Below are 25,830 nucleotides of genomic sequence, written 5' to 3'. Positions count from 1 at the left end.
CAGAAAGTAATCTACATGATGCCTGGCATCGGGAAAGCAATCAAAATGCTCTTCTTCTGTAAGCTCATCCACTTGGTGAAGAAGGAAGTTGAGCAGCTTTAAGTCCTACGGGGCACAGAACAATTCTGACCTGCACCTCCTCTCCTGCCTCACTGTTCGCCACACTTACCACCCCTCGCCACACTGAATATAGCCTAGACCCCTCCTGGTGCAGCCGGAGTCCTAGGGGATGCTGAGCCACAGCAGCCTCCCACATAAAACACACACCCTCGGCTGGGAAGCAGGGCCCGTGGCAAAGTCAGCCTTTGGATCAAGGAACAAGTTCCTTTGGATTAGTTATTCACTTTGAGATTTGGACATTCTTGCTCTTCTACCTGGCTCCCCCTCCACACAGGGCAGGACTCAGACTGTTTTTGCCCAGGCAGCCCGGCTTGCTGATGCTAGCTGGGGCAGAGTGTCCAGCCAATGGACTGAAGCATTGAACAATGGTTTTATTTTCTGTAACCAAAAGCACCATTACCTAGGAAAAAGAGGCTATTTTTATATAATGACATAATTCGTGGAGGCACACATGTGGAGGCGATCCATTTGTTAAATATAGTTATTTCTATTTTAAAACTGAAAGCACTGGCTATAATTTTGGAAAGGTGGAACCCAGCAGATGCCAGGAAGCACATGCCTGAAGCGAAAGGCAGACACCGGCAGCTGGCCTCCTCCTTGAAGCCGTGGACAGCCAGGTCTGGGAGTTCATAGGATTCCTTTAGGATGGCAGTTGCCTTCCCTCTGTTTCCTTGTCCTAGGGAAGCAGGCCACTGACCTAGTCTTCAGTGTGCTCCTTTTGAGAGCAGGCCATCTGGAATCTGCACTGTAAGGTCTTGGTGACATTTGGGATCCCTTCTTGGATGGCTATTAGGGAGTCAGGTTAGATGAACAGCTTTCCCAGTTTTGCATTTCCATAGAGACTGGGTACCAGGGAAGGTTTGGATAGTCCCTGAGGCAGACCTACCTTTCCACTGTGCACAGACAGACAGACACACACACACACACACACACACACACAATGTGAATGACAGCCAGGGAGCCTGATTCCCAGTGTACCTGCAGGCACGATAACTCTGCGTTCGTTGGTGGTCATGTTGGGAGGAGGGGGGCCATTCTTCTCATCCATGTAGCTGTTGTAGTTCATGGGGTTGGATTCGCCTGCGCCCACGAGCTTGCTGCATTTGCTCACGCTGCAGTCCACTGGAGACTCCCTAGAGCGAGAGAAGACAAAGCCCGACGGAAGTCATCACTGCAGGGGCTGGCCTCAGAAAGGCAGGCCAGGGAGCCACCTCCAGCCCCACCTGACATAATGATGAGGATGAAGCCCTGCTGCCACCTTCCATGCTGCCACCAGAGCTTTCTGCAAACCCCAAGCCAACCCTATAATTATGGTACTCAAAAATGTTTGGCGGCTCCTCGGTGAACTTCTCTGGATGGCCTTGCGGCCCTCCCCATCTCACTGCAGCTTGCAGTTTTAGGCCGATTGCCAGGCAACTATACTCCTTTGCCAGTCCTTGCCGCTAGAGCACCTTCTCCACAGCAGCACAGCACTTGGGGTCTCCTTGGTTACAGGACTTTCACATGGTGTGACGGCTAGCTTGGCACGTGCCCTCCCTCAAGATGCTATTTCTTGACATGGTGTTATTACCTTCCGTTTAACCTCCAGTATCATACATGGTGCCTTACCTGGAAGAAAATGTTTTCTTAGTGGGCTATGAATGCATTTGTCATACACTGTTTGTTGTATTTTAATCTCCTAGTAACCCTCCTAGAATGGCACAGAAAGTGTTATCATCTCCTTTTTTATGGTTAAGGAAATCAATAGGCGGGGTGATTGGTCCAGAGTTACATAGCTAGTAAAGGTAGATGCAGGCTGACGGTGTAGCTCAGTGGTAAGGCACTTGCCTAGCATGGTTTAATCCCCAGCACTGGTTTAATCCCCAGCACTTAAAAATAAAAAAGTCATTTTTCCTTAGGACTCATGTACATAGCATTCAGCTTCTCTATCAAAGCCCAAAGCCCTTATGGACAAAGAAGTAAAGGAGGAATAGAATCCAAGAACTTCAGCCTGATACAGAAATTGAGGCCCTTGAGATATTTTGCAGCTCTGACCACCAAGTGCACAGAAGATGTGATATGGGATCGCACAAAGAGGACAGCAAATCACCCTACTCCGTCTCAAATGACACATCCCAACTAGCAACTAGCATTTTGCAATATTGGTAATTGAGCAACCGACTGGGTTGAAACACCTTTGTGGTCATCTGGTGCTCCACAGAGGGGGCAGGCAGAATGCCCCACCTCTGCTCAGGGCAGCATCATGGGCTTAGAAGTTTGCCCAGGGGCAGTGCCGTCTTGCCCTGACCAGCTCCTGTTCAGTTTCGGTAGCAGGAGCAAAGGAGACCCCTGCAAGGCCTCGCAGTGGCTGCAGTCACGGTTACGCAGAGCAGGAAGCATCCACTCTGCAGCCTGGGAGACAGCCAGTTCTCCAGACAGCTCCAAACCAGGCCTTGAGACCAGGGAGGTCAGATAAGGTTCAGATTACAACCTTCCAGCTCTGCGCCGCCAACCTCTCCGGACATTCCAGAGGCCTGGCCGCTGCCCTCTGTCACTCTGCCGTGGGCAGAAACAAACCACCGAGAGGCCCTAAGGAGCACAGCCACGCCAGCCAGCAAGGGAGCCACCCATCCCCACCGCAGGGGAACAGCCACCAGCCCGGGAGAAGAGGGAACGGCGGTGCTCTTTGGGACTCTGGCAGGGTGGGGAGGCCCGAGCACATTCAATAAAGAAAATTAAATGAATTTGTTTCTTAATCTGAAAGGAAAAAAATATTGAAGATCACTTATCATAGCTGGGAGATAAATGCTCCACTGAGATATTAGAAGTCAGACGGTAATTTTTTCCTGATGTCTTACAGAGGGGAACATGGCCTGAAAATGAAAATAAGATGTATAACTTACACATGTTAGAATTTAAGGTTTTACTATGCGCCTACTGTTTTTCCAGGCATAGAACCAAGAACCAGCCGTCAGCGTCCCAGATTGCTGACGGTTTAATGTCCCCATGGCAGTGGAGGGAGGCAGTAGCACATCAGGGCTTTTCACCAGCGCTTGGCCCTTTGGCTTCTGCTGCTGAAGGACTTGGCCTGAGATGAAGCAGCTCTAGTCAGACCCGGAGCCTCTGTCTGCGCTGGGCTGGCCACGCACACCAGCCCCGCCTGCCTGCGGCTAACCGCGTGTATGCACGCATCTGCGCGCATGCGCACGAACACGCCCTGCACAGAAACACACACACTCCACCACACATAACACACAGATACAACGCGAACATGCACACGCTTCAACAGACTCTAGCACACAAACAAGTACATATACACACACCACACTACACAAGACACATTTGACGCAAACATTCCCACACTCTAATAATCACACTCCACCACAAATACACACATATACAATACAAACATGTACACCCACTCCACTACACACGACACACACACAATGCAAATGTGCATACATAGATATCCACAAACTTTCACACTTGCACACACACTCCAACACAATACATATACATATACATATATACATGTACATTGGGGCTCACCTTATACCTATGCAATACAATGCAAGCATGCACACATGCACATAAACTCCACAAAACACACACACATACATTCACACACATACAGGCATGTACACACTCCATCACATAAGATATACATATACACAGCAGTTTGCCACCTATATGCATACAATACACACTAGCATATAGGTACATACCCATAACCTACCACATACATACACGCACACTGTACACATGCACGTGTGCACATGCTCCACATGTGCACCTGAATACACTTGCACACATGCTCACATACACTCCACCACTGTCTGGTAGCCTTTCCCAGTTGTGAAACCATCCCAGCGCCAGAGAAGTCTGGAGGATTAAGTTGGCCTGTAACCAAGACAGCAAAGTTGTGATTGGCTGGAAGAAGTTCTGTGGGAAAGGGTCGGGCTGAAGGACACACACAGCCCCCGAAGGGCACCCAGAGCCAGACACCATGGGCAAGGGTTGGCAGGAGAGGAGCGGCCAACTCCATGGATTCTCCCCTTTACAAACACCAGGGAGGTGAGCCTTGAAAAACTTTTTCACATCAGTTGGACCTGTGGGCATTTCCAAATTCAGAACTGCCCTTGCCTTGCCGAGAAGTCAGAACCTCAGAGCCACTTGAATAAAGTGCCCCTTAATAGCTGATGTCCTGCATGGTAGTCCCAGATGCCAGGGGCAGTCCTGAGTGCCAGGAACAGATGAAAACATATTTGAAAAGATAAGACATTTGGGAAAGCCTGCCTCTCTCAGAAGGAGAGGGGCCTGAGTACTGCTGGTGGAGGCAGAGGAGAGGAGGTCTCCTGGTTCTCCAGCTCAGCAGGCAACTGCTGGGGATGTGCAGGGGGTGGAAGTTGCCTGCTTACACCAGCCCATGGAAAGCCTAGCTGTTCCCTCCTCTTTCCCTGCCCCAGCCTTGCACGCACCTGCTCCCCAGCCAGGCTGTCCTTTCTTTGAAATAAGGCCCTGTTCCTGGTCCCATACTGTTGTGCTAGGACCTGCAAAGGGCTGTCCTTAGGGAGAAGTCCAGACACCCGCCCTGGAGCCCTGCACTGGCCCACTAGTAAGGAAGAAGGAAGCGTACCTCTCTGCTGACCCGCCAGACTTGCATCCACTCTTCGTGCCTCCGCCAGACAGTGAGGCCACGGGCTCACGGCTGTGCTAGGGGTGGGTACAGGTGAAGCCCAGCATAGAAGCTGCTCTCTAATGAGGCAGCTGGTGCCTGTGAAGAGGGCTTGATGAAAACAAGAGGGAGGGGAGGAGGAGGACACGGTGGGGGGAGGTTTTGCCATTCAGCTTGCCTACATTGCGGCTAATTTGTATTGAGACACGCGTTTGCAGCTCACAAGGGGTTGGGGCCCACAAGCAGCTGATAACACTGGGACAGGTGACAGGAGGGCCCAGGGCTGCCACAATAGAGCAGAGAGGAGTAGTGGCTCCAGAATGTAACTCAGAGTATCTTAATCTCAGGGAAACCACGGCGCAGTCATGGCAAACATGGTAAGGGTTGTGTAGCCTTTGTCCTTTACTGTCACCCTCGGATAGAAGCTTTCACTCCTCTGTTTCTATTTTTGTGTGTTCAGTCAACATTGCTTTAAAAAGACTGTTAGGCTGTGTGTGATGTCCAAAGCAAAAATCCACCTACTGGGTAAGCTGAGGCAGGATTGCAAGTCCCAGGATTGTCTGGGCTATGTAACAAGGTAATGTCTCAAAGTAAAATACAGCATGGGCTAGGAATATAGCTCAGTGACAGCATACCCCTGCATTCAAACCCTAGTTCTGGAGGGAAATATAGAATGGGCTAGTGATTCTTTAAAATGCCTTGAAATTTTTAGGCAATTTAAAAGAAGGTGTCAAGTCTTGAAGTTTGGCTAACTGATTTCTCCCAAAAGTTACCCATGTAGATTATACAAAATCTTCTGTACCCTCCCACTCAACTTGGAGCAATTCAACTCAAGGTATATCATCAGATCCACAAATCTGCAGCCCAGGCAAACCACGAGGGGACACCCACTACTCACACAGCTACCAGCAGGTCACAGGGCTACCCAAGCCAGTGTTACATTAGAACCTGACAGTGAGTCCTCCATACAGCAAGCACTTTGTACAGTTATGTAGTCTGTATTACCTTAGGATTTCTGTAGGGTCCATGCATAGGTGTGACTTTCTTGCATTTGCAAAGTAAATGTAATAAGTTAAAAGCAAATTTCAAGGGAAGAAAACCGTAATGAAGCCCTCACCCTAAGCCACTTGTTGTTTTCATCTTTGTGCATACTGGATGCAGACAGCTGTTCCAGAATTCTGAGTACGATTCCCCCAGGTGATGTGTGGCATGTTTCCTACTGCTTGTTCAGTACATGGGGGCTGGGGAAGGTACTAAACAGAGGCATTTAGGGAGAGGCACAAATCACAGAGTGTACAGAGCTGGTCTTTCCGAGTGGAAGTGAAGCCAGTACACCCGCATGCTGTTGCCATGCTGCTGGCAGGGAGTATTGGGCAGGCTGAGTCAGCGCTCAGGTCCTGGATGCCATGCAAGTCCTGTGTTTCTCCACTTAAAACTGATAATTCTTGCTTTCATGGGATGCTTGCCCCAGTCCTTGTGGTCGAGACAGGATGCAGCTGAGAGTTATTTGCAGACCACAACTTGGATCAAGTTGCTGAAGTCTGCATCCAACACAGAACCTATGGGCCATGTTGTTTCACAGGCAACCCAGCCTACCAGATTCAACCACAACAGGAAAATGAGAAGAGAGAGTGCAAACCTCCCATAACACAGGCAGACTTGCTCGGAGCTCCTCAGACCTCAGTCTCTCTACTTGACCCTTTGCCCTGCTCCAGATGGCTTGCTGCTGGGATCAAAAGCAAGAAAAGCTTCAGGCACCGGGAATGCCTCCTTCCTACCAGAGACACAAATATCTACGGGGCCACCAATAAGCACCAAGAAGTAACTCAGAAACCCATGTTTATCAAAGATTATGGTGCGAAGACACAGTCATTCACCAGGCAGTCCAAAACTTTTTGGCCCAGCGTGTCCAATCCAAGTAGATTGTGAGTCATGCATGTGAGACACAGATCATTGTAAACTTTCTAGTAGCTGCATTTTTAAATTTCAAAACAAGTGAAATGAATTTTAATAATACTTCAAAATATATTGACATTTTAATTTAATACAGATGAAATGAGACCATTTTGGCATAATCAATAATCAACAGATGTTTTACATCTTTTTCTCATATTAAGTTTTCTACATCCCAGGGTGTATTTTATAGGGAGAACAATGTCATCGTGGGGCTAGGCACATTTGCCATGCTCGGTAGCAACCTGGGGCTGGTAGCTCTTGCACTGGACAGCCCAGGCCCCAGGAGCCAGAAGACCCCCAGGGTACACACCTTGCTTCGGATTTTTCATCTGAAGTTAGGAACCATTAAAACATCCTTGCTTACCTTTTGTGTTATGGTGAATTTGCCCTTTGAAAACAATCTAATCATATATAAGTAGCAAAGTGCACTGGTCAATGGTACTCAGGAAACAGAAGAGACACAGTGCTCATGATGAGAGATTTAAATAGCCTGGCACTTATTTTTTCAGGTCATTTCTTTTTGCATAATTAAATGATAGGGCCTGACATGGTTCCAGGTTAAGCAAAGACATCTTTCTAAAAATTCTTGCTTCCTGCTCCCCATAGTCTAGATGACATGTTGGTGATTAGAGAACGTTTATTGTGTGTTGGCCACTGCTGTGCCTAACCTGCTTGGCTCTGAATCCACTAGACTATCTTTGTTTCCCCCAGGATAGGTAAGCATACTTCACTCTTTCTGAACCTACTTTGTCACCTGCAGATGGTCAGAGTCCAGAGAGGTGAGTGGGAAGCAGAGGCTGCTTTTTTGCAGCTAGAGCCAGGTAAATGTTCAGTTGACTCACAGATGTATTTGCACAGCCCTCCCCAGTTGGCTTCTGGGGTGACCAGAGCCTGGCTTGAGCTGACTAGTGGGTTCTGGAAAATCCATTTTTGTGGGGCATCCCTCTTTGGCCAGGATTGGTACCCTAAGGGCCGAGGCTCTTCTGGAAGCAGGGGAGTAATGGGGAGCCCACATGTGCAACCTTGCTGAGCACCAAGTCAGGCTCCATGATCAGGGCCTCTGTCCCAGCTGTTCAAGAATTACAAGCTGAACATGTACCCCATGAAAATCCAAGATTGGAAATGGTCCAAAACCTAAAATTTCCTGAGTGCCATTCTGATGCCAGGGTTAGAATTTCCACCCTTGACCTCATGTGACAGATTGCTGTCAAAACACAGGTTCATTAAAGATATTATAGTGAATTACCTTCAGCCTACGTGTATAAGAGGTATAGGATATAAATGAATTTTGTGTTTAGACTTGGGTCTCATCCCCAAGATGTGTCATTATGTATATAGAAATACTCCAAAATTTGAAAAAAATCTGACATATGAGACGTCTCTAGTCTTAATCATTTCACATGAAGGACTCTCAACCTGTACCTATAAGACTATATACAAACAACTTCACCTTTGAGTCTGTTCAGTTATAGATTTGTTCAGTTATTTATTTAATTCCTATTCATAGAGCACCCACCATGCAGGCGCTGTTCAAAAGCCCTACCCACATCTTAGTGAGGGAGGTAACAAGAGGTCAGGGGAACAATTCTGGCAAGATGAATAGTGGTGAGGGGTGCTGTTTTAGATGGGTTGATCAGGGCAGGCCTCTGAAGAGGTGATGTTCAGGAAGGAGATGACATTCATGAAATACAGTCATGTGATTAGACAGGGTAGGAACGTTTCAAAGAGAAGGAACCTATAGGAAGAGACTGTGAGGCCTAAGTGTGCTTGGGAATCCAGAAGTACCTGATCTTGCGTGGCTGGGGTGGGGGTAGAAGTGAGCTGGGGAGATATTAGGCAGGATGTGGGAGGCACAGTAAGATTGCCTTTAGCCATGGAGGGGTTTTGAGCAAGAGGGCTAAATATTTTGAAAGGATGACTCTGGTTGTTTGCTGGAGAATAGACGTGCAGTCATGGTGAAATTTTTAGATCTTTCAGTGATACAAACAGTCCACTGCAGCATGCATGCATGCCATAGGTTTGCCATCACTAGACTAGGGAAGACCACAGAACTGCTATTACTAGAACAGCCTGGTGCAGGTGGGGGTACTGGCCTGGAGTTGGGAGCAGAGGTTAGATTCAGGCTACAACAGACATACCATCTGGATTTGAGACCAGCATCAGGAACTCTGTGTCACTAGGGCAATTTGGAAGCCATGGTGGAAAAAGCCTGCTCACGGATAGGTGTTGGCAGAAATGAGATCATGCTGTAAGTACACGAAGTACAGGCAGAGAGGGAGGGGCAGAGAGATACCTAGGGGATCTGAAAACCTGGGTTTAGTGCCAACATTGCTTTCTCTGAATCCTTAGACAGAGCACTTTCCTATCAAAGTCCAATGGGCTTTTCTAGGTAATAATGGAGTTACATTATGTACCTCTGAGCAGAATGGTGGAGAGTGAGAGATAAAAGCACATGGAAAAATGTTTCATAAACATTTCATAAACATGTGCTCTACTGCTGTCAGGAACTAGTGCATCATCATTATTCTTTCTGTGGAAAGAGGTCCATTTGGGGGCCCCTGGCTCAGAACCTTTGCACTTCCCTGTACCCTGGAATCCGGGAAGGTGACTGGGGCCCCAGACCCTGGTTTCGGCTAGTGGGACTGAGGCAGGACTGGGGTTCCTAAAGGCAGTTATAAGGCAGCTGCTGTGGAGAAGCTCTTCCTTCCTCCCAGCCATGGCCTCCTTCCCTTCCTTCTCCTCTCCTTCATCTTGTTTCCTCCATAACTCTTCACATGCACAACTAAACCCCTGAACCCAAACCTAAATTCCAGCCCCAAAATATTACCTGAGCTTTGGTTCCCAGAGCCTAGTAGACTTCTTTTTATCTGGATGTACTAGGTGCTCACAGTGAAACCATCAGGGAGCACTGATGGCCCTCCCCAAAGCATTTCCTCTCCCACCCTTTAGGCTGCTAACAATGCCACCTTCATCAAAACTTCCAGGCTCCAGTCTTCTCTGATTCTTCCTTCTCACTTTACCCCTACATCAATATTTATTCACCTAAGCCCTGTGAATTATGTCTGTGATATGCCCCTTATATATTTGTCCTTTTATAATTTATTATTATAATTTCCTTAATCAATATCATCACCCTAGGTCATAACTTTATTTCTTATTTTAGTCTTATCTTTCTGAATTTTTTGTCCCTACCCTCTGTGGACAACAATTGTCAGATCACCCGTATTGAATCACTGCTCTGATGATATCTTTAGAGTCAGTGTCTCTGTCTATGAAATAAATGGCCTCTTTTCTTAGCCTGCCAGTCAGGACCCTATCTTGCTTTTTATTTTTATCTCCTTGTACTTTAGATCCAGAGGGTTGTCCGAAAAATCCACTGGGAATTACCAGGTAATAAATGAGCTAATGTTTTCTCTCTTTCAAGTCTTTTTCCATCTTGACCACTGTTACTCTTGTGCACTTTTTTAGTCCTAGACACTGTTCTGGGTCCTTTCCCTGCAGTACCAGAATTAACAAGCCAGAGAAGAAGTAAATCGTACAGCCTGGCTTTGGCAGGAGGAACCTGGCACTCAGAGGGTTGGATAAGTTGTGCAAAATGCAGAGGCAGAACCTTAAACCCAGGCTACCTGTCCATGAGGCTGGGCTCGTCCTTGCCTCTGTGATTTTTCTCTTCCTAGATCCTCCTCTCACCATTTCTTAAGCAAAATCTTGCTTGCTCTGGATCTCTGTCCTAATATTTTTCATGCATACTTTCTGGGTGTGGTGCCTCCTTGCTGGCAGTTAGCTCCTTCACACATCTGCCTTTCTCAGCCATTGCTAGATACACAGTTTGCTCATCTCTGCTCTAATGAGACCCCCTCACACAGGTTAAGTATCTTCAACTATACAGGGAAAAGAATCTCAATGCTAAATTATCCCCAAGAGGGGCTGGGCCTGGGCTTGGCCAGACCCCAAACAGGTGTTTGATGAGTATATAAGGTCTCAGCCCTGAACTGAACCTGGCCCTTGGGGACTGTGTGTAGACTAGAGTGAAGGTGGGCTTCCTGGCCCTTCTTACCCCACCTTTCTAGGGACCAGCACAAGCTCCATAGTCCAGCACTACAGCTTTCTTGCTTTCTTTCTTTCTTTCTTTTTTTTTTTTTTTTTTTTTGCCAGCAGCCACTTAGTAGGGATCTGCATGACTTGGTCATGTGGGTTGGAACTATGCCTTGAGTTTCGCCCAGCCCTGTACAGCCTGGCAAGCTTACCTGGATCCATTCATGTGGTCATACTCCCTCTTGACATTGACCCTCACTGGCTGATTGATCCATTCCTGTTGCGGTGGGAGGGGATTGATCTTGTGGGGCTGCCCGTAGTCAGGACTCCCCGAAGCGGTCATGTCGGCCTTGGGGAGATGGGCCGCCGCTCCGTAGGCTGAGTCAAAGAGGGACTGGTCGTCACTTACCACCGACAGAGCCTCCTGTAAGGCCAGAGAAGAGACAGAAAGTTCAGTGTCACTCTTCAACCAAGTGCGTGGCACTCTCACTTTGAGCTGGCAGAGTGGCTCAGGGCTGCCTAGAACAGCTTGCCTGGAAGTTGCAACCGTGCCATGACTGGCTGATTCATACCCCAGGGGCAGCTCTACTCATGTGCAAACTTGGTGACCTCTTTTTTGCACAGCAGAGCAGGAATGGAAGCTCTGTAGAAGTGAGTTCACTTGTGGAATCTGTAGACTGAGAACCCCAGAAGGAATTTACACAGTATGGAACCTGGTGTTGGAGTGGTGCATGAGTGCTAGCTCTTTCAGGCATAAGTGCTGATGTCTATCATTAGTCACAAGGAGTAGTCAAACTACAAGTTAAGGCCAGTGAGATCCACCCAGAAGAGGTCATCAAACTCAAGGTCACAAGGGAATGGTGGTGCCCAGGGATTTGGCTAGGTCAGTTTCAGTTTCCTTTCTGTAAACAGGAATAAGAATAGACTTTTCACAGTTGCTAGCTGGATTAAGTGAGAAGGCCCAGTATGAATGTGCTGCTTATATGAAATACTCAACAGTTTCCTAAGGGACTCCCCAGCACATACCACAAATCTTAAGTTTGATGACATAGCTGAAGAAGGCCCAAGGAGATACAGTGCATGGTGAGGTGCAAAGCTGAAGTCCAGGTAAGACTTCTATGCCAGACTGAGGTCTACCTGCTCATACAGTCCCATCATCTGACTCAGGGAGGGCATAGACTGAGAAAGGAAGCTTTGTGCTTTCCAGAGATCTTCTAACAATCAAAACATGAGGACAGGACTCTCCTATTAGTCTAAGTCATATTATTTCACAGGGACCCAGGGTCACAGATGGATATAGCATCTACTACAGCCATGCAATTATGCCAAATTAAGTTTACCACTTTTCAGGAAAAATAGTAGTAATTCATAATTGATTTGTAATTTATGTAATTTTTAATTATATACTATGTGATTATGAAGAAGAAATGGAATAATATGTGAAAAATGCTTACAAAAATCCTGGCACATAGCAAGTGATACTCAATTAATGTGACCAGTGATGACTATCACTGTTCAGACAATGATTATCTTAGGCTACCTGTGGCAAAATCAGTGGTTGAAATCCTAACCCCTGGTACCTCGGACTGTGTTTATATTTGGAGGCTAAAGCTTTGAAAGGGGTGACTAAGTTGAAATAAGGCCATGAGGGTGAACCTTAACACAAACTGACCGTAGTCATTATGAGAAGAGGAGATCTAGACACATAAAGAAGCACCATGGCTGCCTGTGCATGGAGGGGTGACCATGTGAGACAGGGAGAGACCACTGTCTGCAGGTCAGGGTGAGAAGCCTTAGAGGAGACCAATCCTGCTGGCACCTTGATCTTGGTCTTCAGTCACCAGAACCAGGAGCAAATAAATTTCTGTTGTTTAGGCCACTCAGCCTATGGTATGCTACAGCTATCTTAGAAAACGTATGTATCATCTTCACTTAAAAATATAATAATCAGTGAATAATCACTCTTAAGTCTGAGATTTGTTCGCATTCCTGATGCAATTCACATTCCTGCCCCAAATGCCACCCCCAAAATGAATGCCCTGCTGATGCATAGGTGCCCCTTCATTTAGACCTAAGCCCTGCCAGGATCCTTCATGTTCTACCTGTTGTCCTCAAGTGATGCTCTGAAGAAAGCTGAGCTTTTCAGGCTCATTTGGCTTTTGGTTATTACATACATTCTCTATTTCAACAAGGGATCAACCCTGCCTCTATATTCCAAACAAATTTTGATCTGTTACAGCGGCATAAGGTGTTATGGTTCCAAGTTGAAGTGTAGTATAACTTGTCAGAGGGCTGACCCTGAATCTTTGAAATTCTTTGGCTTCCACGCTACTGACCCATAAGAGCCCTTTGGGTAATAATGGTAAAGAACAATCCCCACAGTTCTGTTATAAAACAAGAGAACATTGAAGGAATCAGGTATTGTCTTTTGCTTCAGGGAGTCTACATTCTTGGTTTATTACATATGAATTTTGGAGTTTCCAGTAAAATAATTTCTTCACCTCACTCCTCTAGGTCAGGAGAAAATACAATAGAAAAGAAGAGGCAAAGAGAGCTAGAGGCAGACTTGGGCATAGAAATGCCTGGGAGAAGGTGAGAGGACCCTACCATCATTATTACCAAAGAGGATGAGCCAATAAGCAAGAGAAGGCATGATTGACACGTCTAAAATGACACACAGAAGGTTCATGGTGAACAAGATTGCAACAGAGAAAAGATAAGAGGAGGCTGGTGTTCTGGAACAGACCTGTGAGGGACTTGCTAAGGAAATGAGTAGTGAACAAGACAAAATACATTAGGGAATAGAGTGAAGACACTGAAAGGTATGGAACCAGTCAACTCATTTTGGAATAGAAATTTTCTTTAGGATGCAATTCACAGTCCAAGGAAACTTTAATCAAGTGGCAATATCACAGGAAGAGTGTGTCCCTGTTCACCTCAGAATGCCTCACACTTCCACCTACATCCCCCACCAGGCACATGTGCCCCCACTGCTCTTCTATCATTTGGCATGATGGACTGGGGATACACTGATGACTTCATTCAGAGATTTCATTCACACCATTTCTTCCTTGGCTACATCCTTACACACTTTTCCATTATCCAGTACCTCATGCACATCCCCTGGTCAGTGCTAGCTCCCTTGAAAGCTGTGAATGCTGCTGTCACCTGGTACAGTCCTCGCTCTGAGGGCTTACTGACTGTTTTTTCTCTGCTGACTGTCTATTCTCAGCTACTAGATTTCTAAGAACACAGCTTCACCTTACCTGCCCATCCTGACATTTCTTGGTTTAACCTTGCTACAATTTCTGTCTCCTTCTAAGCATTCCATTGCTGGAATGAAATAACTGATACCCACAACTTAAAGACAGAGCATGGTTTATTCTGGTGCATGGATGCAGTCCATGGCTGACTGGCTTCACAGCAGAAACACAGTGGAAGGGTGTGATAGAGCATGGCTATTTGTTTCATGGTGACTGACAAGCAGAGCACAGGGTAAGAACCAAAGAGGAAGCTGTGTGGTGGAGAATGCCAGCCTTTGGGGTGGGCTGTAGCCACACAAGTGCCAGGGAGGTGAGCAGCCATCTGCTGGGAAGCTGTGTGGTGGTGTGCACTCACGTGCGCCGGCTCTCATACCAGCTACCACCGGGCAGTTGGAAACTATCATGGCACAGAGAAGCAATGACACAATTGGCCTGCCAAGTGCCGGCTGCAGAGGTCTGCCTGAGGACGTGCGTGAATCATCCCGACATGGAGAAACCCCTGAGAATACATGCCACACAACAGGTGGCTCTTGTCCTTGCTGTTGAGAACCAGAAAGGTCCAGAAGTCAGCAGAGGAGCAGCTGCTGAACAAGGACTCAGAGAACACGAGAATACAGACTACGCCTGAAGACTCAGAGGTCTAGTTGACCAGAGTCATGAGAGCCATTCAGAAGCTGGAAACCAGGAGGACCTTGCCCAATACCTTGGGAGACACCCTGGAAGTCATTCCTCCCCTGACAGTACAGGCTGCAGTGGAGGAGCATGTGGAGCTCCAGAGAAGTCTGCACCGAGATTCCTGCTGCCTGTGCTGACGGTTGGGGAGAGGACACTAAGTGGTTGTGGGGTCCCAATGCACTGGGAGGCTGGGGACAAGAAGCTACAAAAAATGGCTTTCACCCCAGATGGCTCACTTGAGATGTTAGTAAGAATTGCCTCCTCAGTATTCTATAGCCATGATGAAGAGGAGGCCAAGGAGAGAAAACAAAGAGACTGAGAAAAAGCAGCTGCTTTTGCAGCACCACTAAGAGAAACAGACCCTAAGTCTGATTCTTGGGGCCCCAGGAAGAACTTCATGACTACATTCATTTGCTACCACTGTTAAAAGCCAGGCCACCTCAAGAGGAACTTCCCTAAGAAGCGCCCCTGGGCCATGCCCTGAATGCAAAGGTGACCACTGGAGATCGGTCTGCCCTCTGAAGCGGAGGCCCCAGAGCTCAGAGCCATCCTACCAGTTAGTCCAACAGGAATGAGGGGGCCCGGGGCATACTCTGCCTTCTCCCTCTGGCCAGACTGTCATCTCCATGGAGGAGCCCCGGGTAATCATGACTATAGAGGAAAAAGAAAACAGCCTGTTGCTGGATACAGGTGCAAGTCTCTTGGTCTTTCTTTTCAATCCTGGCCTTCCTTCCAGCCATCACACCTCAGTGAAAGGAGTCACTGGTGAGGAGGTAATATGCTATTTTTCACAACCCTTAGCTTGTAACTACTTGTTAGATCTTTTTTGCATATCTCCGTCTTCCTGAGAAACCACTTTGAAGATACCACCATGTATTACAGTAGCCATTGATATTTTCCTACTAATCTGTCCATAACTCTGTAATGTTTGTATTGTTTCTATGCTATTTTGTAAATGGATGTATGTAATGATTATTCAATTTGTCACTCATGTATAGCTGTATTTATTTTCTTTAGAGACCACTTTGAAGATACCAAAGTATAGTACAACCATTGATCACCTCCTACCACTTTTGTCTGTAACTCACTATTATTTGTCTGTTTGTTTTCCTCAGAAACTATTTTGTAGATAACAATTTATAAAACAACCACCATTGATAATTTCCTACCACTTTGTCTGTAATTCGGTAAGCCCCCCATTACTATGTCATCCTTCTTTTACTCTTAATTAAAAAAAAAAAAAAAGAGAACCAGAGAGGAAGGGGCCAGGGACAAGATACAGTCTACAAGGTCACACCCTATGACCCACTTCCTCCAGCTAGCCCCACCTCCTAGCCCATGCAGCTATGAGCTCATCAGTGGTCTTGCAATCCCATCTTCTCTCCAGGAACGTCTCCATCCAGCCAAGCTGACAGTTCAGATTAACTGGCACACTATTCTCACTGCTCCATTCAACAAGCTCTATGCATTTATACCTCTGGGTCTTGGATTTTGTTGATCCATTTGCCAGTCTCTCGTCTTTTTCCTTTCATTCTGTTGCACAGTTGATCCTTGCCATTGTTTAAAGAACATGAAGTCTTCCTCGCTCCATTAAATTTTCCCTTAAAATCTCCTTGATTCCTTTCAGCTTTTAAAAGTCTGGCTGAGAATACTGCTTCGGTACACACATGTGCTCACACACACACATGCACACACAGAGTTTGCAAGCATTAATAGACACAGCACTTTTTCCTACAGCAATGTATAGAAAAGAGCTGGTAGATGATAGAAGCTGGAAAAAGAAAGAAGATGAACAAAAATATTTCCCTGTCTGGTTTTCTGGACTGAATCAGAAATTTTAATCTAGTTAGGGGAAATTGCTGAGGGTGTCAAAGTGGAAATAAAAGATTGGGCACAGATGGCCCAAAGAAAGCTGATTTGGATCCTAAGGGAAAAAATTATAATTTGGAGGAACATTCTTACTGCTGTAAAGAACTAGCACCCCTTCTGCCATTCAAACCTGAGACAAAGCCATAGCAAATACACTGTCACACAATCTGACATGGTTGTAGGCACCAGGCTGCCTCTCTTACCAGGTGAGGAGCTGCTGAGCATGCAGACATTTTCATTATAGACTTGCAGTTTGCTACCATGTGTAGAGTTTGATACTTTATGTGCGTCTTATAAAGCTCTTTACTTATACTCTTAAAGCTTTTAACAGTTTAAAGTTAAAACTCTTACTTGTATTTAAATCTCTTTATAGGCATGAGCACATTACTGGTGTTTGAGAACATTCCAATGTTGTTGATAAGCATTTAACTTCAATTTTGGCATGATGGCCTGGGTATATAAGAGCATCGACATCCAAATTCACCAATCATTCATTCTCAGCAAAGCTAAAGTCCTTTAGTTTATAACACTTTGCTTCTGTTATAGACTAGAGACATTGATGATTTCATTCAGAGAAGACAAGTTATTCTTGAAAAGGCCCACTCACTCCATGTTGCTTTAAACCGCGCAACATAAAAACGAATTTCAAAACAAGCAAGGTGAGAGGTGTGGGCTGCCTGGTGCTGGGTGGTACTCAGCTCTGAGGTTTCTTCTGCCCTAGTAGTGGCCACTCTGAAAGGAATCGCTGCACTAGCTCAGTAATTAGATCCCTAGAGACACCTTTCCATTGCTGGCAGGCTGAATGCTGGCAAGGCTAGGTTGGTAGGTCAGAATGCTCTGGCCCCTCAGGCAGTGAGCTCCACACCCACAGGGTGGCATGTGTCCCCTGCTCCAAGCAGGAAAGTGTCCCACCACATTAGCACCCCAAGGTACCCCTTTTCCAGAGAGCACCAACAAGGGGAACTACTCAGGGTAGCAACCTAAGCGCTGAACTAAAGCAGATGGTTCACCTTTGCTTGTGGCAATCCTTCCTTCCTGTAATTCTGTTGGTCCAGGAAACTGAAGCTGTATATTACCAAGGTCAAATGTGTCCTGGGAAGATCTCTTCTCCTTACCTAGTTTGAGTAAGGTGCTTTGAGCACATCACTTATCACTTGCAATATACCCAGTGTTACCATTACAGTAAACAAATAGAGCAGGCAATTAGCAAAGCACTTATTAAATGAACAACACTATTTACATGAGCAATCTAATTTAATCCTCCTGTCAATTTTATGAGAGATATACTATTAGCACCTTTACTTTTTTAAGATGAAAAAATGGATATTCAGAGAAGTGAAGTGATTTACTCATTTGCACAGAAAATGACTGTGACCTGGGATTCAAGTCCAGGTCAGCTGCCTGGGCCTGTAACTACCACCACTCACTGACTCTGTCTTCCCATTTAGATCACAAGCTCTTTGTGGATAACTCTGTGTTTATCATAACTTTAGCAAACTTTGGAGTCAGAAAGACTTGACTTCTGATCCTCACTCCACCAATGGCTCCATAGGTGCTTAGTACAATTTATTTCTATGTAGGAACTTTCTTTCTTTGTCTACAGAATGGGGATAATAACAACCCTAACCTGGTAAATTTTGAATAAGGATAAAAATGAGATACTCGAAGTAAAGTGCCAAAATCAATTACTTAAATTTCTTGGAACAGAGTAAATACTTAAAATTTAAAAAAAAAACAACAAAAAAGGTCAGTGCCAGGAAATGGCCTGAGAACCACTGAGTTGGAGAGAGGTAGGGAGGAGTTCAGGTAAAGTCACAGTCCTATCTGCTTCTCCCCTAAGTTGGTTATTGAAAGATCATTTGCTTAAACCCTTTGTCTTCTGCAGCTGGGATACCCCTCTCCCATACCTACCCTTGGACGTCACAGGTCCAGGCTTTCTGGCCCTTGGACTCCAGACTCACATTGTTGGATGCCTGAGTTCTCAGGTCTTTAGATTTAGACTAAGCCGAGCTGCTGATTCCCCAGGTTCTCCAGCATGCAGATGTCCTATCATAGGATTTCTCAGCCTCCTTATAATGCGAGCCAGTTCTCCTCTGTATCCCCCTTCCTATCATCCACCTATCTACCAGTCTGTATCTGCTATTGGTTTCATTTCTCAGGAGAGCCCTAATTCAAATGGAAACCTAGTTCAAGAGGATCAATCAGAACTTTTTCTGCCAAGAATATGGATTTGGGTCACATATAAATGAGCTAGTTTCCACTGTCTGCCTGACTCATACGTGAGCTAGCTCAGGAGATATGAGAAGGCCTTACTCCTCTGCATGGTCCAAGAAGTCTAGAAGGTTGGAGTATGGGGAGGAGGGCAGGGACCATCACGCAGAGAAGAGACAGACATCAGAAAGGTGAAGACGTTGATGAAGAGCTCTCTGCCTTCATCTTCAGAGACACCTGGCTCCTGTCCCAGTCTTTGGGGACCTGTTGCATGGTTCCAGAAAAGCTCCTGTGTGCTATTGAAATCTCCTTGCTTAAACTACCTTCAGTTTGACTAATCTCCATGTCACTGTTCATAAACATCAGGTGCATCTTTCAGGACTGCACAAATGTCCCTGCATGAAGTCCTCCTTGACCCTAGCAGGTGTAGATGATTTCCTGCTGAGAGTCTTGCACCAGCCCACTCAAGTTGCACTGCCACAGTCATTTCATACCACCCAACCACCACTGTAGACCACTGCTCTCCTCCAGCTCAGAGGCATCAGTGATGTGTCATTTCACCGGAGCGCTCAGGTTACAGGACAATGATCAGGTTCCAACCTCCTCCTCTTTGAACAGGTTCAAACATCCTCTCCTAATGCCTAGTACTACTAGATGCTCAGCCAACGGGTCTGGATGAATGAGTCTGTAGAAAATGAGTTAAGGAATAGGAAAATCGCTCTGCTGTTATCAGTCACCTCTCATTCAACTCTACAGGCTTGAAACTGCTTTCAACTGCATGTAAGAATTAGGATGTGTACACCACAACAGTGGTGCTCCTTGTCCCCAGTGCAGCTCCACCCCGAGTACAGGGGCCCACCCTGCATGTCAGACACTCTCTAAGTGCTTGAAGGTGTTTGGGTTGTGGAAACGTACATTTAACCTTCTGTAACTCCTTGCCCAGGGGAGGGGATTTTTAAAATATTAATTATAATCCTTATTTGCATTCTGTTTTTAAGAAAACCTACAGAAGGTGATCAAGTGGTCATTTGGAAAGAGTTGTGGCTGTCTGGTTTGTCCTATTCCCACCCTGTCATTGCTCTTCTGAGCAAAGCAGATGGTGCCTTCAGGTTTTTGTATTTGCTTTTCTTCTTGCTTTCATCATCTTAGAAAGATCTTATTTCTCTCACAGCACTTGCCTTCTTTGCTGAGGAGAACTTCTCTCTCTCTCTCTCTCTCTCTCTCTCTCTCTCTCTCTCTCTCTCTCTCTCCCTGCACCCTTCTTTTTCCCCCTGTACACTGGCTTTCCCATACCCGACTCCTTCAGACCAGGAAAAGCTGGAATATTCTTTGCCTTGGCTCTGGCTGAGGCAGAAGGAAGAAGAAAGTCCGATTCTACTAATTCCTGTCCCAGATGTTTACTGAGTACTCGCTGTGTCTTGCCTGTTTGGGAGTTGTTAGAAATAGACTTGGATTCCATATCAAACAAAGATCTCTTGTCAAAGGTTCAGAATTAGAAGGTTTGGTGATAATAGTTGTGTCCTGAAATGAAAATTCACTGACCTTCTAACCAGAGCCTATTTCACTCTTCTCTTTTTTCATTCTTCATTTTAAACCAGAAATGTTCTCTTTCAGCCTCAGCCCCCTCCATCTCTCTGACATCTGAGTTCAGGCCTCTAGGTGGCATAGACAAGGCTCTGGTTTTGCAAAGGAAGGAAAAAGCATCCACTGCCAACATAGTGAGAATAGTAGCTGACTAGCATGGGCTTACATGGCTATTCATACTGCATGTATTTATTGAATATCAAGAGAACGCCCTGTGTATGTGTATGAATTCACTAATAAAAATTTTGCTTATTCTGGAATTTGTTACACATATGTGTGTTATATAAATCTTTCTCTCTTCTTTTTTTACACTCAGATAAATCTTCTAATTCTTGTTTTCCTTAGGTTAAGCCGAGGTTTAGTGTCTCTGTGCCTGTCAGTTGAGTGAGTGAAGGGGTGGTGGTCAGAACATTGCCACATGGTAGCCTGGCCGATGTTAATAATGACTAACAGGAACATCTGCAAACAGCTTAGCTAAAGCAGAGGTAGAGAAGCCACCAGAACACCACGGAAAGGTCCAGAAGGTGCACAGAGGATCTCTTTGTTCCACTCAGGAATACAGAGATTCCCAACATTGTCCTGTGTACTGGAATGACACAAACAGGACTGAGTTCTGAGGAGAATGTCTGCAGGAGGAAAAGTCTCAGGAAGCTTCACAGAAAGGAGACCCTTGCCATTTATTAATCTTTATACTCTGGCTAAGTTTTTATTTCCAACACAGAGATTGAGCCAACACATGGGCCCTGAGAAGCACTAATTTTCCACAGTGTTTCTTTTTATCCCCTGTGTCCTGCCCTGAATTTCCCCCGGACAGTTTTCTGTGGCTGCTTTGCTGGAGTTGGTAGGTGAAAGGAATGTCAAAAGAAACCAGACCGAGTTCCCTGCTGCTGCTCCTGCTCAGTGGGTCCACATAGCTGCTCCTAGACCTGGGTTCTGGAAAGCTAATCTCTGCATATCTGTTACCCTGGGTCACCATGGGGAGCACACAAGCTTTGGCTTTTCATTACATTCTTTGCATAATGACATGAAGTCCCTTTTTTTGCTAGCACGAGAGCATACAAGGTGCAGACAGGACTGTTGGGAGCACAGCCTTCTGTCTTCTTTGCTTTGGGAACCCGGCAGCCTCTGCAGTTGGACGAGCACCTGCCTGCAGTGGGTCACCTCTCGAACACATCTGAAGTTCCAAGACAGACTGGCTGCTGCTAGCTAGATAGAGCCTTTGCTCCAGCTACCTTCTTCATTACCAGCTGGGTACCCATTTCTTGCCCTTTATTTCCGTCCTCTAAAGGGCACAGAGATAAAGGGAAAAGGAGGCAAATTTTATAGCAGTTGGATAAAAGGAATGAAACATCAGTCAGTCACTAAGCATAAGTGAAAATTCTTTTGACAGGGGATGGGATAGTGTATTTTCCTCAAGGGCAATATGGCCAGCGTGTGCCTCTCCCTATCAAGGGGAAGAGTTATTTCCCTTCCTCTTGACCTAGATGGGACTTTGTGGTCCCTCCAATGAGTGGAATGTCATAGAAGTGGCCTTGCCTGACTTCCAAGGCTAGATAATAGCAGGCAGTCCTATTTCCACCTGTTTCTCATTCTCTCCTGAACTCTAGTCCTTGGAAAGGAGCCACCACAGTGGGAGGATGCCCAAACCAGCCCAAGCAGTGGACCCACACAGCCCTCACTCTTCCAGTGAGTGTGTCTCCACATGGAGCACGTGACCGCCAAGCTTACACTGCCCCCAGCTGCCCCCAAACCATCTCTCATCTACCCTCTAACCCCACGCTGCCTGTAGCAACATGTAGGGAGGCCAAATCCTCCCAGTCTCAGAGCTCCTTGAGGATTTGTGAGGTCATCTTATTGAACATCAGTCCCCCTTGCAAGTGTTCTCTCCTCCTCTGCTGCGGCTTGAATGTGTCCCCTAAAACTCATGTTCTGGAGATTTAATCTCCACTGTGACTGTGCTGAGACGCAGGACTTTTAAGAGGCTATTTAAGAGGAATGGGTGGATGTCTTTATTGCCGGGGTGAGCTCGTGGTATAAGCAAAGTATATCTCCTCTGCCCTTTCAGCCCCTCTGCCCTTTTCACCATCAACATGCACGCTCTTCCCTTTTCACCATCTCTCACGAGACACTGCCGCATAAAAGCCCTCACCAGATGTGGCGCCTTGATCTTGGGCTTCCCAGTCTCCAGAACCAAAAGCCAAAGAAATATCTGTTCATTATAATAATCCAGTCAGTGGCATTCCATTCTAAGTCTCAGAGGGATATTTGGCCTTGTTACATTCAGCACAAAACAGACTAAGGCAACCTCACTGTCCCTGCCATTGCCACATACTGGGGAGGGGGTTCCTGTAGAGGATGACCCAGAAAAATGCAGCCAGCTCAGTTCCCAGATGATGAAATCAGAATCCTGTGCAGATGAAAGTACTTTATTTAATGGGCTCTAATAAATTAAGGGGATGAGCCCAAATGAGTTCAGAGCACAGAATCTCTGAGTTTGCCGGGGCATGGCACATGACGGAATCCAGAGCTGTGGCCCTCTGCTAGCCGTAGGCTCCCGATACACGCTTCCCCAGGTCTCCATGGGTGGGTGTGTACCTTTGCCTGTTGACTTTGAGTTTTCACAGTCATAGTTGACTGTAACCACATTTAAAGGGCATCTCTAAAGATCAAAGTTAAATTCTCCTCCTACAGAGAATGATTTTACTGCTGAAAAGAAAAAAGTGCTGAATGTGGAAACTCACAGGAAGGGGGATAGAAGATTCATCTGAGTCCCAAGAAGAGAAACTTGTGGTACCTTTTACTTTCTGTTTCTTTACAATGGATCTGAGCACTCACCAACCTACTTTTTCTCGATGACAAGGGAAACAGCAGAAGGGTTGGCAATACTCTGTTTGACCATCTGGAAGCCAAACTCCTCTAGGTAATAAAGTGGGTAGTGACCTGTGGGGAACCCCAGGGTGCCAAAGGGACAGGTAGGGTGTGGGTTGGATACAGAGTTTATTAAGCTGAAGAAACCTTCGTATTCTCTTCCGTACTGTCTTGTCTGTCCTGATGAGCAGAAGAGGTTCAGCAAAGGCTTCCCTGGCACACCTGAGTGATAATAAAGAGGGAACTTCCAATCATCACGACAAAACCCAGATACCACAAGTAGGGCCAGCCAGGGAGGGCTGCAGTCTGAAAATTCTGCCCAGTTATCCCTGCATGCTCTTACTCTGAGACTACGTTGCTGCATTTTACCATGGTGGCTATTGCACCAGTCATTCAAAATACTGAAAAGTGTGTGCCGTGGTCTGGGTATTTCTCTCCCAGAAAACACATGTTGTAACTCAATCCTCATCATGATATATTAATGGTACTGGAGGTGTGGCCTTTGGAGATAGTCAGGATGGGGTGGGAGGATGAGTATGGGACTCCCCCGGTGATAGTAGCAGCTGCTCTGTAAGAATGGAAGGGACTCGCAAATCTGCACAGTTGCTCTGCTTGCCACATGACACCGTGCACTGCCTTGTAACTCTGCAACAAGAAGGTCCACACCAGATCTGAGCAGAGGCTGATACCTTGCTCTTGGACATCCCAGCCTCCAGAAATGTGAGCTAATGAAATCTCCATCCTTTGTAAACTGCCCATTCTGTGGTATTCAGATGTAGTGTTAGGAAATGAACCACAACAGTCAGACAGGGAGCTAAACTGCTGCTATTCTGAGTCTCCTCCTCCCTGAGTTCCATCCTGATACAACTAAAGGTCAATGATTGGACAGTGGGTCTCCCAGGATCCTGCTCTAAGACAAAGGGTGGGTGCCCTGGTGTCTGTACCATCTCGGTTGTCACAGATTTGAATGCGTCCCTGACCTGAAGAAGAATCTCATATCAGTGATGGTGCTAAGGCTGGGGAAATCTGGCCTGGGAGCAGCCTGCTGTCTGCAGAGGATCCCAGATATGTTTGTTACAGTCACAGTTCAAACGCAAAGGATAAAGAAAGCAAGCCATTCCATGGCTCACTTTACTGCACAAGTAGATACTATTAAAATCTATCTTAACAAAAGTCGCCAGCTCTCAGCTAGGTCAGTGCAAAGCCTTATTGGCTGTGTAAATTTGGGCATATTACTCAACCTCTTGATTCCTGAACATTTTAAACTGCTTTCTTCTGAAAGCTCCATGCTTCTCGATGATGACAAATGCCCAGACTTCACTGACCACCGAGTGCTGAAAGCTTGGGAAAAGTGTCCACTCTGGGGAGTGCCTACATGGTTCCTCATAGTCTGAATTTCACCCACTGCAGGATGATGAGGAGCCTGGGCACCAGGATAAAGGCCCTGAACCTTCTTACTGCTTGACAGAGGGGGCGCCAGACATTCCTGTGAGGCCTGGGCAGTAAACCAGTGTCTGAGCCCCCACAGCTCAGAGAGGACGTGTGTGACAAGGGAAGGGTGGGAGTGAGGCTTTTCAGATCTGAAAGGTTGAACCCCACTGGGGGACAAACAGACACTGGTCTAGCAGGGGTGAAGGTGGCAATTTTGTCCTAATCCCTGGGGAGAAGAGGAAAGGTAGGTGACCTGTGCATCTGGGTGTCTCTTTGACTCCTGGAGTGACGGGAATTTTATTATGCTTTTTCTGGCTCTCTAAAAGAGAGGAACTGCATCAGTCTTATTCACTATTTTCATCACCAGTTGTTTGCACACTTTCTGGCATTTTGTAGGTGTGCAATCAATGATTTTGATGAGTAAAAACCTCAGAGCATGATGGGGAATGCAGACCTCCCTCCCCAGCCAACACTTCCCCCACACAAACTTCCCAGTTCTCTGTGCTTTCAGCAATTCTGATGAAGTCTTGACCCTGGCATCCTCACCCCAGGCTTGTCCTTTTTCTTTTAACTAGTCACAGCCGTGACCAGTTTCTCATTTAAATTTAAACACAAAGCCACTAGTAGCTCCCTCTAAACAGCCACTGATTCTGTTCCTAGAATCTATGATCTTATCCAACAGTTTCCTCATGTGACAGTTGCTATGACAAGAGGAGCCCTTAGAATCACAGGAAGCTCAGGAGGAAACATACACCCAGGGAGGACTCTCTGCTCCTGTCCTTCCAGCAACACCTGAGGGCAACCTGGCAGGAGGTAGCAAAACCAGCCTCACAACCAGGTGTCATGCCTTGGGCACTCATGGGGAATGGGAACGTGTGAGCTGCTCAGATGGCTGGTGCTGGCCAGGGAGATACTACTTCCACCTGATAGACCAGGCATGGTTCTGGAGAAGGGACTCCATTTATTTCATTTCTTCTCAGAGTATGGGAAAAGGGGGAGCTCCTGAATCTGTTTCCCTGCTTCTCATGGATGCTTCCTTTCCATGATTCATGGTGAGGAGGCACACTTGGCGACCTCGTGCCCATTAAGTTGGGAGGCCGCTCAACCTGCAACCCTCAGAGTGCAGTATTACCAACATGCACATCTGGAGGAGCCATTCCCTCC

General features: G+C 46.4%; 1 protein-coding gene across 3 annotated transcripts in view; it reads right to left on the bottom strand.

The window, feature by feature from the left end:
- The window catches only part of Fli1 (Fli-1 proto-oncogene, ETS transcription factor), a 119,792-nt gene that overhangs the window by 42,690 nt on the left and 51,272 nt on the right, over window positions 1–25,830 (bottom strand). For all 3 annotated transcript variants that reach the window (XM_013511152.1, XM_013511153.1, XM_005378532.2), the window contains exons 2-3: window positions 10,978–11,189; window positions 1,099–1,253 (exon numbers count right to left, since the gene is read on the bottom strand). In XM_013511152.1, coding sequence (XP_013366606.1) covers window positions 1,099–1,253; window positions 10,978–11,108 — 286 coding nt within the window. In that variant the 5' untranslated portion in view covers window positions 11,109–11,189. The remainder of the gene's footprint in view (window positions 1–1,098; window positions 1,254–10,977; window positions 11,190–25,830) is intronic.

This window comes from Chinchilla lanigera, unplaced genomic scaffold (genome assembly GCF_000276665.1).
Source record: "Chinchilla lanigera isolate Chin_1 unplaced genomic scaffold, ChiLan1.0 scaffold00011, whole genome shotgun sequence".
In the NCBI taxonomy this organism is placed as follows: domain Eukaryota; kingdom Metazoa; phylum Chordata; class Mammalia; order Rodentia; family Chinchillidae; genus Chinchilla; species Chinchilla lanigera.
This window is presented reverse-complemented; position numbering and strand designations above follow the sequence as displayed.